Source organism: Notechis scutatus, chromosome Z, assembly GCF_049901735.1.
Source record: "Notechis scutatus isolate UNSWTSFEM ecotype Mainland chromosome Z, rNotScu1.2, whole genome shotgun sequence".
NCBI classification, from domain to species: domain Eukaryota; kingdom Metazoa; phylum Chordata; class Lepidosauria; order Squamata; family Elapidae; genus Notechis; species Notechis scutatus.
In genome coordinates, this window is record NC_142025.1 from 99,417,957 (window position 1) to 99,431,267 (window position 13,311).

At 39.6% G+C, this 13,311-nt stretch overlaps 2 protein-coding genes across 4 annotated transcripts in view; one reads left to right on the forward strand and one right to left on the reverse strand.

Annotated features, from left to right (window-relative positions):
- The window catches only part of GIP (gastric inhibitory polypeptide), a 28,830-nt gene extending 19,446 nt beyond the window's left edge, over positions 1 to 9,384 (reverse strand). Inside the window, exon 1 of the mRNA XM_087947340.1 lies at positions 9,246 to 9,384. Coding sequence (XP_087803466.1) covers positions 9,246 to 9,268 — 23 coding nt within the window. The 5' untranslated portion in view covers positions 9,269 to 9,384. The remainder of the gene's footprint in view (positions 1 to 9,245) is intronic.
- The window catches only part of IGF2BP1 (insulin like growth factor 2 mRNA binding protein 1), a 90,317-nt gene continuing 86,279 nt past the window's right edge, over positions 9,274 to 13,311 (forward strand). For 2 of the 3 annotated variants that reach the window (XM_087944936.1, XM_026669722.2), the window contains exons 1-2: positions 9,274 to 9,448; positions 10,950 to 11,010. In XM_087944936.1, the coding sequence (XP_087801062.1) occupies positions 9,274 to 9,448; positions 10,950 to 11,010 (236 nt within the window). Of the gene's footprint in view, positions 9,449 to 9,760; positions 9,830 to 10,949; positions 11,011 to 13,311 lie in introns of those variants that run through there. The other variant, XM_087944937.1, reaches the window with a different exon arrangement.

The following is a 13,311-nucleotide window of genomic DNA, read 5'->3' on the forward strand; positions in this document are numbered from 1 at the left end:
ATGGTTGTTATAAGGATTTTGAGCCAATGGAGATCTGGTATCCACGAGAAGAGCCATGAAAAGTCTAGGAATGATTGCTCATGACCAATATTTTGAGCTAGCTTTCAGGTGGTGGATGTCCCTCTCTATGAGTCCTGAGGTTTCGTCTAGGTTGAAGCAACACATCCCGTGGAATGTTTCGCAGCCATAATTATACTTCAAGAGGAGGAAGTCTATTGCTGCTCTATTCTCCAGGGTGGCTTCTCTGACCTCCCTCAGTTCTCTGTTAAGGGCATCCAGGGCATGGGAGGTCAAATTCAAGCCTTTTGCTAGGGTACATGCTAGGCTATCCAAATTTCTAGAATTTCGCACTGCCAATCCAGGTACCCCCAACTAGGGATATTGCCAATGAGACATATTCTGCTTTGGTGAGAAGGGAGACTTTGGAGTCACAGTCTGAGTCTAGGGTTTGGAAGGCTCTCCTGTGCCGTCTCTGTAAGGATGGCATAAGCATGGTTAACCTTCCCAAGGTGCAAGGGCCATTGGTGGCATTTGCAGGAAGGTATGATTAGGCTTTTAAGCCACAAAGGAAAAACCACCCTGGTGGGAGCTTCAGGTAACTATATGAGAATGATATGGTCTCTGTGTAGTTGCATTTTAGTTCTGTGTTGCTAAGACTGGTGCATTCTGTGACCCTAGGTGTGCTGCACCCAGTGACGTTAAAGTATCTCTCAGAGGTGGTTACAGCAGCAATGTGTAGGGTGTACAAGGTGTGGTCTTTGTTTTTTTGTAGAGTGGTCCCAGCTAAAAATGCTTTCGTAGGAGTCAGGAAGGTTTCTAAATGTGGTGTAGTTAATGATGTTATGTGGTCTAGTTGCCACTCCCATTAGGCATGTGGTTAAGATGTCCTTGACTGGTTTCCCTCCTGCTAAGCAAAGGTTAGTGGTGTTGAATATTTCCCTTGCTAAATATTCCCATACGTTTCCTTTCTCTGGGATAAGTTTTGGTTCCAGGAACGCAGTTGCTTGTGTTACAAATGTTACAATTGTTACAGATAATAATACATAGTATATATTACATTTCATGTTTCCCATTGCTAGATTCCTTTTCTTCCCTCCCCCCTCTTTTTTGTTTTTTTTTGTACAATGTAAAAAAAGGTAACAATAAAATGTAAAAAAAAGGTATAGGTCAAGTCTCAAAAATTACTAAAAGGTATGGCTCAAGTCTCTTCCTTGTTAAAAAAAAATACGAAGAAAAAAGGGAAAAAGAAAAAAATGGAGAAGGTGAGAGAAAAATATAAAAAATAAAAATAGAGTTTTATAACTCAGCACCTGGGAGTCCAGTTTTGTATAATTCAATGTTTGCACGTGGTTCCTCACAGTTGTGTGGTTCAATGGTGTTGAAGAATGCTGCAAGTGTAGATAGAATGTACCAAGCAGAATCAGATTGGGTATTAGGTGTTATTTTAAATGTTAGTCTAATTAATTTAGGGGGAAGACAGAAAGGCATCATACTCTGATTAGTGATTTCAGGAGAAATTCTTTTTTTTATTATAAGGAATGAGACAGAGGGATAATAAAGAATGGACAAAAGATACAAATATAATGACTCAAATTAAGATGGATTAAATAAGATAGAATTAAGAAGAGTGAAATGTGTGGAGAAGCTAATATAGAGGACATAGAATGGTAAATAAAATAGGTAATGACATGTAAGATGAGCATGAATATAATTGAAGTCCATGCAGAGAGAGGTACCTGGGGCCAAGTTACTTTCCTAAAAGATTTTTTATATGTTTGTGTGTTGTGTGTTTATGTTTCTGGGAGAATTAATAAAACCTTGCAGAAATATAGAATGAGAATAATGGTAAACAAGTTAGAAAGAAATAGATGAAATAATAATAGTGAAATTGAATAAGAGTAAAGAGAAGTAAAGAGAAATTGGATAAGAGGTATTTGTATGCTCATATGGAAATGGTTTAAAATAGAATTATATTGTATAAAATAAGGTTTTATTTGACTTGTAAAATTTACAATGGAAAAAGGTTTAAGTATGTAATGGTTAATGATGATTTGTTTGTCTTTAAAATTAATAAAATTTGCTTAAAAAAAAAAGAATGCTGCAAGTGTCCATTGATCTGTGTCCAGATTTTTCTTGAGTTTGATGGGTGGGATTGATTGTGGTGGAGTTTGGCTATGGTCTATGATTGCTGGCTTTGCATGTGTCCAATGTATCCAAGAGTCTCGTTCTGCAACCTTTATGGCGGTGTGTGTAGTTAGTAAGACTTGGTAGGGTCCTTTCCACCTGGGTTGTAAAGGTGAGGTTCTGGTGAAGAACTTGGTCCACACCCAATCTCCTGGCTCATATGGATGCAGGGCTTCTTCCAGGGGTAAGGTCTGTGTCAGCGCACTCTGGGTCCAGAGGGTCTGTAGTCTCTTTTGCAGGGCTGTAAGATAAGAAGAGAGAACCCTATCCCCACTATCTAAGCAAAGGGAATGAGGATCTAGGCCTTGTAGGGTATCGTGGGGAGCCGGCCAACGTGACTCACACGCGTGTTAGACTCCTTGGTCCGTGTTTCACTTGGATAGTAACAGGTGTTGCTCCTTTAAGTAGTCCCACTTCTGATGCATCCCAGCCCCATAAGGAGGGTGGCAGGCTTTTTAAATCTTCATGAAGCCCTGTGTTGCTGGTTATCAGCATGATTGTCTTGTGTGTGCCTTTTCCTGGGATCTCCAATTGCAGCCCCTGTTTTCCACATGTTATGGTAGCTCCCATTTTACATAGGAGATCCCTTCCTAGTAGGGATAGTGGGGACTGGGGGCAAATAGTGAAGGAATGGTCTAATGTGAAAGGTCCTAGTTCTACTGTTACGTTGTGGGTAAATTCTACAGGGATTATTTCCCCCCCACTCCCATTATGCTATCCGAGCCCCTTCAGCCGCTGAAGCTTTATATGGTGGTTCAGTAATTAATGAGGAGGTGGCTCCAGTGTCAACTAAGCAATTGTATTTTTTTTCCTCCTATAAGAATGGTGACAATGGGTTCCCCTTCAGGGCCATTTTTAGGGGAATAGCCAGCCCGTTAAAGGTAGCCATGAATTCAGTGTTTTCATTCTCATGTTCTAGTCAGGAAAGGGGCAGGTCATTTCCCTTCTTTGCTCCCATTGAGGTCCATTGTTATTATTTATTTGAGGAAAAGGAGTGTTGGGTGGTGCATGATGATTAAAGCTTTGTTGTTCAGTGTAATGGACTGGATTATTGCCTGGCTTCATGTTTCTAGGTGGTGGGTGATACCGGTTGCGGAAAGGTGTTGCCTACATTGCCTCGCTGAAATGCCCTTCCTGTCCGCACCTATAGCAATGCTGGCATTTGCCTTGCGGCCATCCTGCTTTATCACAATGCCAGCATTTCCTTGAATTATAGGGGGTTTTACCTGGCGTTTGTCTGGCATCATGTTGCATTACAGCAAACATTTTTAAGTCCTCATGTCTTTCTATCCTCCTTTTCCTATCTTTCTCTTCCTCTTTCAGTTTGTCTCTTTGATCATAGACGATCGATTAGCGATCCTGTGCAACTCTGCTATTTCTAAGGTTGGCCAGTTAGAGACAAAGCGGTGGAAATGCTCTTTGATATCCACGGAGGACTGGTCCACGAAGGCTGAAGCTAAAATCCTTTGGTCCTTCAGGCAGCTAAGGTCTAGATGGACATATGCAATAGCTGCTTCTGACAGGCGGACCCAAAAGGCATCAGGGTTTTCCTTTTCTCTTTGTGTTGTTTTTTTGAAATTCTGACCAGTTTAAAGGCTTTTTACCTATTTCATCTAAAGCTTCTAGTAAGTTATTATTTGCTCTTGTGTATTCATCCCAGTGATTGGTATCATTGTAGTCCCAGTTAGGGCGATGTACTGGCCATGCGATGCGGGCTGAGGCTGCCTGTCCAGGGATAGTTGGTAGTTTAGCTATTTGGTCTGTTTTTTCAAATAGTTTTAATAGTTCATCTTTAGTTAGAAAGACTTGTACCAGCTGGGTCATATCACCCCAGGATGGATTATGGCTGTCTATGATAGATTTCAGGGTTTGGATTACTGTTTGAGGATCAGCCCTGAAAGCTGGGGTATCCTTTTTCCAGATGACCAAATCAGAGGCAGAAAAGGGAGTGTGGGTGAAAACGTATTCTAATTGTCCCCTATTTCTGCCTGGCACTGGTTTGCTTAAAAGGGGAGCCATAATCCGTGCCTCAGTCTTTCCTTCCAGGGAATGGGTTTCAGGTTTTTCCTGATCTTTTCCCTCGGTCAGGTCTTTGGTACTAGCCATTTCAGCCCAGCAGTACCAATAGGGTATTTGGCTGGGTTTAATGTGTGTTCTAAGTGCTTTCAGGGTTTTATAATCTAAAATACTGCTATCAGGCCAAATTTGTCTACCCGTGTCATCCTGCAATAAAGCCCACTTTTTGCAAATTCGTTTTGCTTCTTTTTTATGCATTCCAGTCAGGACAGGCACTTGCCTTTCGTCCCAAGCCTCAAGTAATTTATCCAAGGGGGTCTCTTCCATTGCCCTCGAGCTACAACTTCCCATATTCCCTGCTTGATGAGGGGATTACTTTGGTTTAGCCGGGTTGCAGCTGTCAGTTTTCAGACAAAAAAGGTCTGGAAAGGACTCCGTTTTCCCTACACACGGAGTACGGGCCCCTTTCTTTTAGGGAAACTCAGCTGTCAGTTTTAAGACCCAAAAAAAACGGGGATCTCGGAGGACACACCTGGTCCACTCACGCTTCTACTCCCCTCACTAGTAAGATTATAAATTTGAAGCAGTACTCACCTGCTTTCAAGCAGCTGTTGAGCGGAAAAGCCCAAGGACTCCCTTTACTACCCTATACCTTCCGGGCTGGGTCCGTGGATGTTGTCCCTGGACAAAGAAGGTCCATGCCAGCTGGGTTTGGATTCGTAGGCCCGGTCCGGTGGCAGGGTTGGCTGGGAAATCTTCGTGGTTGCCAGTTGTTGAAAGGTGTCAAAATGCCTTTCTTCCGAGGATTCGATTTTCCCGCTGAGAGAGCTCCGGCGCAAAGATACGGACAACTGCTTGAAAGCTGGATCTTTTTATTTTTCAGGAAGGCGGAGAACAGCGAGAAGTCTGTATTCCTGGGCTAGCTAGCTTCTTATGGTAAGCCCCTGGTTTTTTATACCCTTTTCTCCCTTTGTAAGCTGATTTTGTGTGAGTGTTTGTATTTGTGCCTAATGTTTCAAATCCTGTTTGAGTTTGTCTTTATTTCCATCGGAGGGCAAACTCCGCGGGGTGACCACATTGTATTATTGGTTTTCTGTAATCTCTTTTAGCTTTAAGATAGTTTTTCATATTTGTTTTGTGGCAATCTCCTGTCTGTCCCTTTTGTAATTTATATTTTGTGTCTTTTGTCTGTTTGTTTTGCTTATTTGGTATGTCCTGTGTTTGTAAGGGTTTTCTAAAATATCTTTTGTTTCCTTTTCCTATTTGCCTAGTTTTCTTAATTACTTAGGCTTTTGTCTATAGGGATTCTTTAATACTTTTTATTTGATTCCTTTTCCTATGTAAGTTTGTTTTCTGGCTGACCTGATGTTCCCCTTGGGCTTTTCCTGTTTTTTGTGACACTACTGCCTTCCTGAAATTCCCTTTCCACATTTATAAGTAGATACACACTTTTAAAAGTTGAAACAATTATATTATGAAAAAAATAAATTCAGTATTATCATCTATAAAAAAGTCATTGAAATTACAAAATGTTAGGTGTGCTATTTTTGCAGGCATATGTTTAAAATCTGATGTTTTAAAAGACCATAAGTTCACAAAAGTTATTCAGGACACCTTGCTTATTCAATCTTAAAGACCAAAAAGCATAAAAGAATAAAACTTCTCTTCAACTGCAAGCACCTATACCTCAAGGGAAGAAAAAATCTGTCAGAAAATTATTTTAAGATCTTTACTGAGAAGATAAATTGGTTTGGGAAATCAATTCAACTTTGATATTCAAATATATTTATTTAAATTATAAAAAATAATTTTAAACTACCTTCAGACTGTTTTTTTTAAAGAAGTTGCTAGTTTTAAATATTTCTGTAAACACTTTAGTTTTTGCATGGTTTGATATTTTTAAAGTGAAATTTAGGACATAATTTTTAGGAGGAGTTTTAATAAAAATAGTTTAATAATTATGGAATCTTTCTTAAATAATCAAAGAAGGGCTTATTAAGTTGCATTCACATTTGTAAAAAAGTTTGAATTCATTTGTGGACCTTAACGTAAAAAACATAACGTTTAAGAATTATCTCTGTCTACATCCCCATTACTATGAATTTTATTCATCCAATCTCTTCGGAAGACTTAAAAAGATCAAAGCCCCTGATCGCTACCATTTTAGGAGCCCCAATTCGCATTTCTAAAAGCAGAACGGAATTTCAAGACTGCTGTTCTCTGTAGATCAAATTTCTAGTTCAATTAGAAAATCGATCTTTCCTGGCCACCTTTTCACACTCAATAGCTGTAATGGGATTTTTGGTTAAAGTCATGTTTTGCGTTTAAACAAAACAAAACAACCTCCGGCAACCTCATTGCGAGTTCACTACAAGGACTCAGGTCTTCCATTCATAAGCCCTGTGCAAATCAAGAATCCAAATGAAAGTTTTACTCTAGCCGGTTTATGGAAGACAGCATGCACGCTGACACTCACACGGCAGCCATTTAAAGGGCCAGCACATTCCGACGATGCAAGCTCCCCATCCCCCCCTTGCCATTTCCCTTTCCTGCCCCTCCCCTGCCAGTCCCTAGATTGGTGGGTTGTGACTGGCATGCTTTAAAGATTTCCATCTCTGCTTGATAATGGCAGGCACCCACGTTGCTGAGGGACAGTTGGCGTCTCTTCAGAGGCAACTTAGCTATTGCCGTGACTAAATCCTTTCATTCCATCCCCTCCTCCTTGGGAAGATGGAAGAGCATTAAAAGTGAGGCTGGGGGTGGGGTAGCGACTAGGAGGGTTGCATCCACCATCTTCCCCTTTGTCCCCCGCTTCCTATTCAGAAAAGCGTCCTTGTTCTGCCTGCATCTTGCAAGCTTCCTTCAGCTCGCCTAAGAAAGAAAAGCCGCGCGATTTTTCTACCTGCATAGAAAGGTAGAATGAATTCACGGGACTTTCTTCGTAAGTTTTTGTATCGGAACGCTAAACATTAGTCTTTTAAAACCTCTTGGACCATTGCACAAAATGGGACAGGCGTGCTCTCCGACTGGATGATAGATTCCAAGCTGAACTCAAAATGTTTATAGGCGGACGATACATTTTCTTTTCTCCGTCTCACGGATCAATAAGACGGCTCCGCGCAGCCCTCCCCTTTCTGTGTCAACCAAAGCGCCCTTTTCAATAACCGGACTCGCCTCCTCCCCCAAAGAAGGCATATGGACGGGCGCTTCAAGGGGGTGGGGTGGGGGAGACAAGGTGCACATGTTGCCTCGCGCGAGACAAGGTTTAAGCGGAAGCGGCTTCCCTCTCCACCCTTTTGGTTGGTGGAGAAATAAATAATTATAAGATTTTTTTTTACAAATGTTCATTCGTGGAACCAAGCGAATATTTGCGCGCCTATCTCGGAAGCCCGTGCCCCTTTCTTGTCATCCCCCCACTTCCTTTTAAAGTATTTGTATTGTTAGGTCGGGGAGTAAAGAGTTGATGAAGCAAGAAACCAACCAGTTAGTCATCTCGCCCTACAAATTTAAGGTGCGGATAAACTGGACGGTCGTAAGAAACAAGGTATAGAGCGAGTCTAGCGGGTTTTTTTCTTCATCCATTCCGGTGAGAGGAGTGGGAGAGCAAGAATTCCCATCTCTCCCATTTTAAGAGGCGAAAAGGGGTCCTCGAGCCAAACCGTCCTTGATTGGGGGGACGGGGGACGGACTGGTTTTAAGAAATCGCCTTGTGGTTGTAAAGAAACACCGTGGCGTCCCGGTACGGAAATAACTTCGACTGTTATCTTCTTGCTTGCTTTCGCGCAGCAACTGTATAGGCATTTGCAACTATCCAAAAACGCTTTTCTGCCTTTCCTTGTGGTCAACACTGAAGCGGTGGCACGCGTAAATAAAGATCAACTTGTAAGCAAATGTGTTTATGGGCACTCAAGCTCTTTTCTCCTATACCGCAAGTTCCAAGTGTGCTGGTTTTAGTTCTTGAAGATTCGCATCTCTCAATTTACATCGGTAAAGGAGGCACACCTTCACATACCCCTTTGTCCCGCGTCATCCATTCCCACGATTGTATTTGGCCAATCCCAACTTTTTAAAATCCCGTCTCACAAACGTGATCCAAAGCCTGAAAAACGGCAACTGGAAGTCCAGGTCTGGTGCGCCCACACACTGAGCGTCACCTTTCAGTCCCTTCGCTCTTTCCTTTCTAGGGAAGCAGAACTCCGATTAAGTTTACACCCAGAAAATCTCATTCAAAGAAGCTGGGGGGAGGGTGGGAGAGCAGGCCAGGAAAACAGGAGGAGGGGTCTGCGATGGGGGTTGGGCTATGGCCCTCCCGGCAGGGAGAGGAAACCTAGAATTAGCGTCCTATAGCTGCGCTTCGCTGAAGAAATGCGCTCGATTGGAAAAAGCGGAAAAATTTATCTTCGCAGAACCAACGGAAACTAAATAAAAAAAACAAAACTCAGTAATATTGAGAAAAGATAACATGCCTCGGAACAAGAGTATTCTATGTGTATAAAGGGTGCCCCGCCCCTTTTTTTGGCTCCACCACGTGGCTTCCTCTTGCAAACATTTTCACTCATTTTTCCAGGTCGATTTTATTTAGGGGCGGCGCTAAGTCCTGCCTCACAGTCGGAGACGTCCTTTGCCTCTTTCTCTCGGTGTGCGTGTATGTGTGTGTGTGTGTGCGCGCGCGTGTGCGACACACATGAGTTGCGACTCAAAAGGAGTTGGGGGGCCACTGGAAAAAAAAGAGCCATTTTCCCTAGCCCGCCATACGAACTTGCATCCAAATCAACCGTCCCCATTGATTATACAAAACAGGGAACATTCCCCCCTCTTTCCTCTTAGACTATCCCCCTCCCCTTTTCCTTCCCACAACCAAAATAGCCGGTTTTTCTTACTTTCCTAGGCCCCTCAGCGTAGAATAAGAGACTTTTAAAATATAAAGCAATTGTTAAAAGTTTCGGAAAGCCCAGTCGTCTCCCTCTCTCCCCACGCCCGGTGTATGTGAGTTATTTTCTTCTTTCCCTCCCACCTCCCGTGACTCACTCCCGTTTTGGACCTACCCAACATTTTGTGCAAAACGCATCAGCCATGAACAAGCTGTATATTGGAAACCTCAACGAGAACGTGACTCCGGCGGATCTGGAGAAAGTCTTCAACGACCACAAAATATCCTTCTCTGGCCAGTTCTTGGTGAAGTCTGGCTACGCCTTTGTCGACTGCCCAGATGAGCAATGGGCTATGAAAGCCATCGAAACTTTTTCTGGTAAGCCAATGGATTTATCGCTCGCTCGCTCGTTCTGTCTTTTTCATCTCTTTTTCCCCCTTTCCTTTGGAAACCTTTGAGATTTTGGAATGAACAGTTGCTTTGCAAAAAAAGGAGCAACCCCGCATAGTTTTATAAAATGTATATTGCCACTCAGAACTGCAAATACTAGCGGGCCGGCTCTTTTTGTATGTGCAAAGACTCGTAAAACGTGGTGTTCAAAGATGCGACCAGGCAGCCACACTTTGCTCGTACTCGCGCTTCCGCCCTTTCTTTCTTTAGCTCTCTGTAGTCATCAATGAAAGTTACTTTCGTTTCGTATTTTCCCCTCATCCACTGGGAGGGGGGTACCCCTTCGATTTCCCCCTCCCACTTTCCTCCGTGAGTATTGAACTAGGTGGCGAATATTTTAACTTGTTGGGCCTACAATTTCCTATCAACTTCCATAGCTTTCTAGAGGGCTCTTGTTTTTATTATTCAGCCAAAATGTCCTCCTCACTAAGTACCCCTATTCTTCTACTACTACTAGGATATTACATAAATCAGGCCTTTCCTATAAACAAATTTTCATTTGGCAAAATTTGAATTAATATTCCATGTGTCTGTATGTAGGGGGATGGGTGATCTTTCCCCCCCTTCAGAAACCCCCCTCCCCATTTCTTCCCTCCAAATTAGCCATCTCTTAACAGATAAATAAAACTCTCCATCACTTTAATATCTTCTCTGGGATCAACGCTGTCCCATTCCACGTTCTTTCAATGCCATTTGGGATTTATCAAGCAATCCAGTGTTGTATTTTTGCTTGTTAAGCGTGTGTGGTACTTCAGGGTGGGAAGTGGGGAAAAAGGAGGGGAGGTGTTGGACTTTGGCCATTTTGATTTAAACAGGGGTTTCCTGGGGCATGTGATGGGTGTATTAGCCTGAAGGTCGCCATGCTGTTTAGAGATTTGAGACAAGAGAAGCAGAGGGAACTAGCAGAGCAAACCTAATGTTGACTTTTGCTGAGACCAGATGTTTTGTTCCCTATTTAAAATACCACATCAGAGTTCTGGGCCTTTTTAATGTCACTTTTCTCAACTGAATGTTTTCATTTATCTTCTTTAAAAAAAATGAAAAGAAGATATGAATTATCTTGAAAACCAAGCAAGTTGGACGTAGGAATAGGCCTTACAATTCCTGTTTGTTTCCTCCTTTCCCTGGTGAACCAGATCTTCTAATGTGTTAAAATGAGTTAAATTATTGCCTTTGGAATAAAATGTGTTTGGTTTTTTTTTATCATATATTTTCCATTTGAAATCCATTTATTTTTTTTAATTAAGAGTAGAAAGATAGGAATGTCAAACAAGGAGTTTTTATGATAAAATGCACCTGAATCTCCTTCTTGGTTGAATTAAAACATGAAGAGTAGAGGGAAGGAGCAGAAGTTGAGTTACATATGACCATTGATATCCTTCTTTTTCAGTATACATTTTTTTTTTAAAAAGCAAACTTGTGTTTTTAGGCAAAGTGGAGTTGCATGGGAAACAACTCGAGATTGAACACTCAGTCCCTAAAAAACAAAGGTAAAAGGTGTTTTCTTTGAATTTATCTATATTGAAATACAACAGAGAAGATAAAATGTGTTAAAAATGCTAAGCTGGTATAAATAAAGCTAAGTTGCAAGAAGAATGTATTTTACATTTTTGTTTTACACTCCAGAACAAAATTACTTGAAAAACAAACACATTTTTAAAAGCCTTTCTTAAACTGCTTGTTTATTCCTTTTCACCCCAAATTACTTTGGGTTCATTAAAGAAACAATTACATACAGATATGTTATTACTCTTCATTAACACTAAAAGTATAGTTTTTTGGATTAAATTTCAATGTTACTTATACTAATTTCAACATGACATGACTTCCTTGTGCTATGGGGCTTTTTTTTTTAAATCAATCTTTTTAGTTTTAAATTCTTGTTGAAATTGAGCAAATTAGAAATTTATTGGCCCAATTTTGAATGTAAAAAATACTTGCTTTCTACTTATTTCTGTAAATACTTCGTATTTTTGTGTATGTATGTTTTTATGTATGTTTTTATTATAAAGTATTGCATTTTATACATTTTTGATCTTTTCATTCTATTGCTTATCTGGCTTTATTTTAGAATCTTTCAAAAATATGTTATAGCAAATATCTTTTTCCTTCAGAGAAAAGTTGCAATTAATCCTTAGTCATATCAATCCTAGAAATTGAACATAAAATGTAAAGTATATTTATATTTGTGATTCTTGTAAAAGAAGAAAAAGAATTGTGATTCTTTTTTTTTTAGAAGAATCTAATGGGAGGGAAGGATAGCTGCCTGTTCATGTAATTCAAAGGATTATTTTTGTGCATGATTGACATCACAATTTCCTGCTCTTGTGTTCACACTGATTCTCATACTTCTTGGACTTCCAAACCTTATATAGAATGTGTTGCTGGAAGACTTAAAAAATATTACATATTCTGAAACATTGCAAGAGTCCCAAAAGCTGTTTGATTAATTTATTGGACCAGTAGAGTGGATTTTGTATAATGGATGAACAGTAATGTTTGTAAACAGTCTTTGTAGGTTGATATACAGAGTATGTAGGGTGTTAAAGTGTGTCTAAGACAAATGTATTCAAGAAGCCAATTCCACAGTGAAAAAAACTTAAGAAATATTGTGGGGGGATTGGTAGTTCAAGAAAAGGAACTTTTACTCCTGAATAATTTTTTACAAAACATTTGTATAGATTATAGATAATTCTGAGAGATGATTGATTCTTACATAATGCTGAAATCAACCAATGTATGTAAATTAAATCTATTGAAGAATTGTGTACCGAGTGAATTATCTTCAATGCTTCCAAATATAAAAAAGATAATTTTTCAAAAAAAAATATCAAATAATTTTCCAGATTAATATTACCACATTCTACTCACTAATTATAATGGTTGTGTTCAAGATTTTAAAATCTGCCCAAAATTTTAGATCATATCATTTACTATATGCTATATGTTGTTGATAGATTTCTTTGATATATTTTGAATTTTGTGTTCAAATATCGTAATGAAATACGTAATGATTTCTTCCAAGAAAATTTATATTTAATTCTTATAAAAATAGATTGGTGATTCTTCTGGATTGCTAGATTGAGTTTCGTGTGTGTCTGTGTCTTTTTCAACTTGTCTTGGGACTTGATTTTCCTGTTTGGAATGATAACCAGAAGAGGAACTAGTTAATTCAGAATGTTATAATAGTCTCAATAATAATGTAGCTAATGAGGTATATTTTTTTATCACTTATCAAAATTTATAAATGTTTCCAGTAATTTAGGTAATGAAATATCTAGGAATAGTGCTATATATCTTCCAAGTTATCAAAATAAAATAAATCACACTCTGCTTATTTCATTTAAAAAAACATGATCAGCATTCTTGAGCCCTGTTCAAACTGTTTCCAGATGCTTTGAACTGTAGTTCCCAGAATCCCCTTCTAGCATGATTCATGCAGGCAGAGTGTTTTAGTTCACCATGTCCAGTAAGTGCAGGTTGGAGAAAGCTGAATTAGACAATGAGAAATTCAGGTTGTCTAAGGAGGATAGTCTTGGTTAGCTTAAATTTTTATTAAATCAGATGCAAAAAATGGAAAAAAAGGCATTTAATATATATATCTTAAAATTTATCTTCACTAGTATTGGAAGTTTTTTTCAAAACCCTTCCTTCATTTGATTGAACTGGCTCTTGAAAAGTACAATTTGATTTGTATTGTATGCCATCCATCAAAAGAAACAAATTTGAGATCATACATCCAGCATAATTAGCTAACAAATGCTTTTTGAGGTAAATGTTTTTCATTTTAA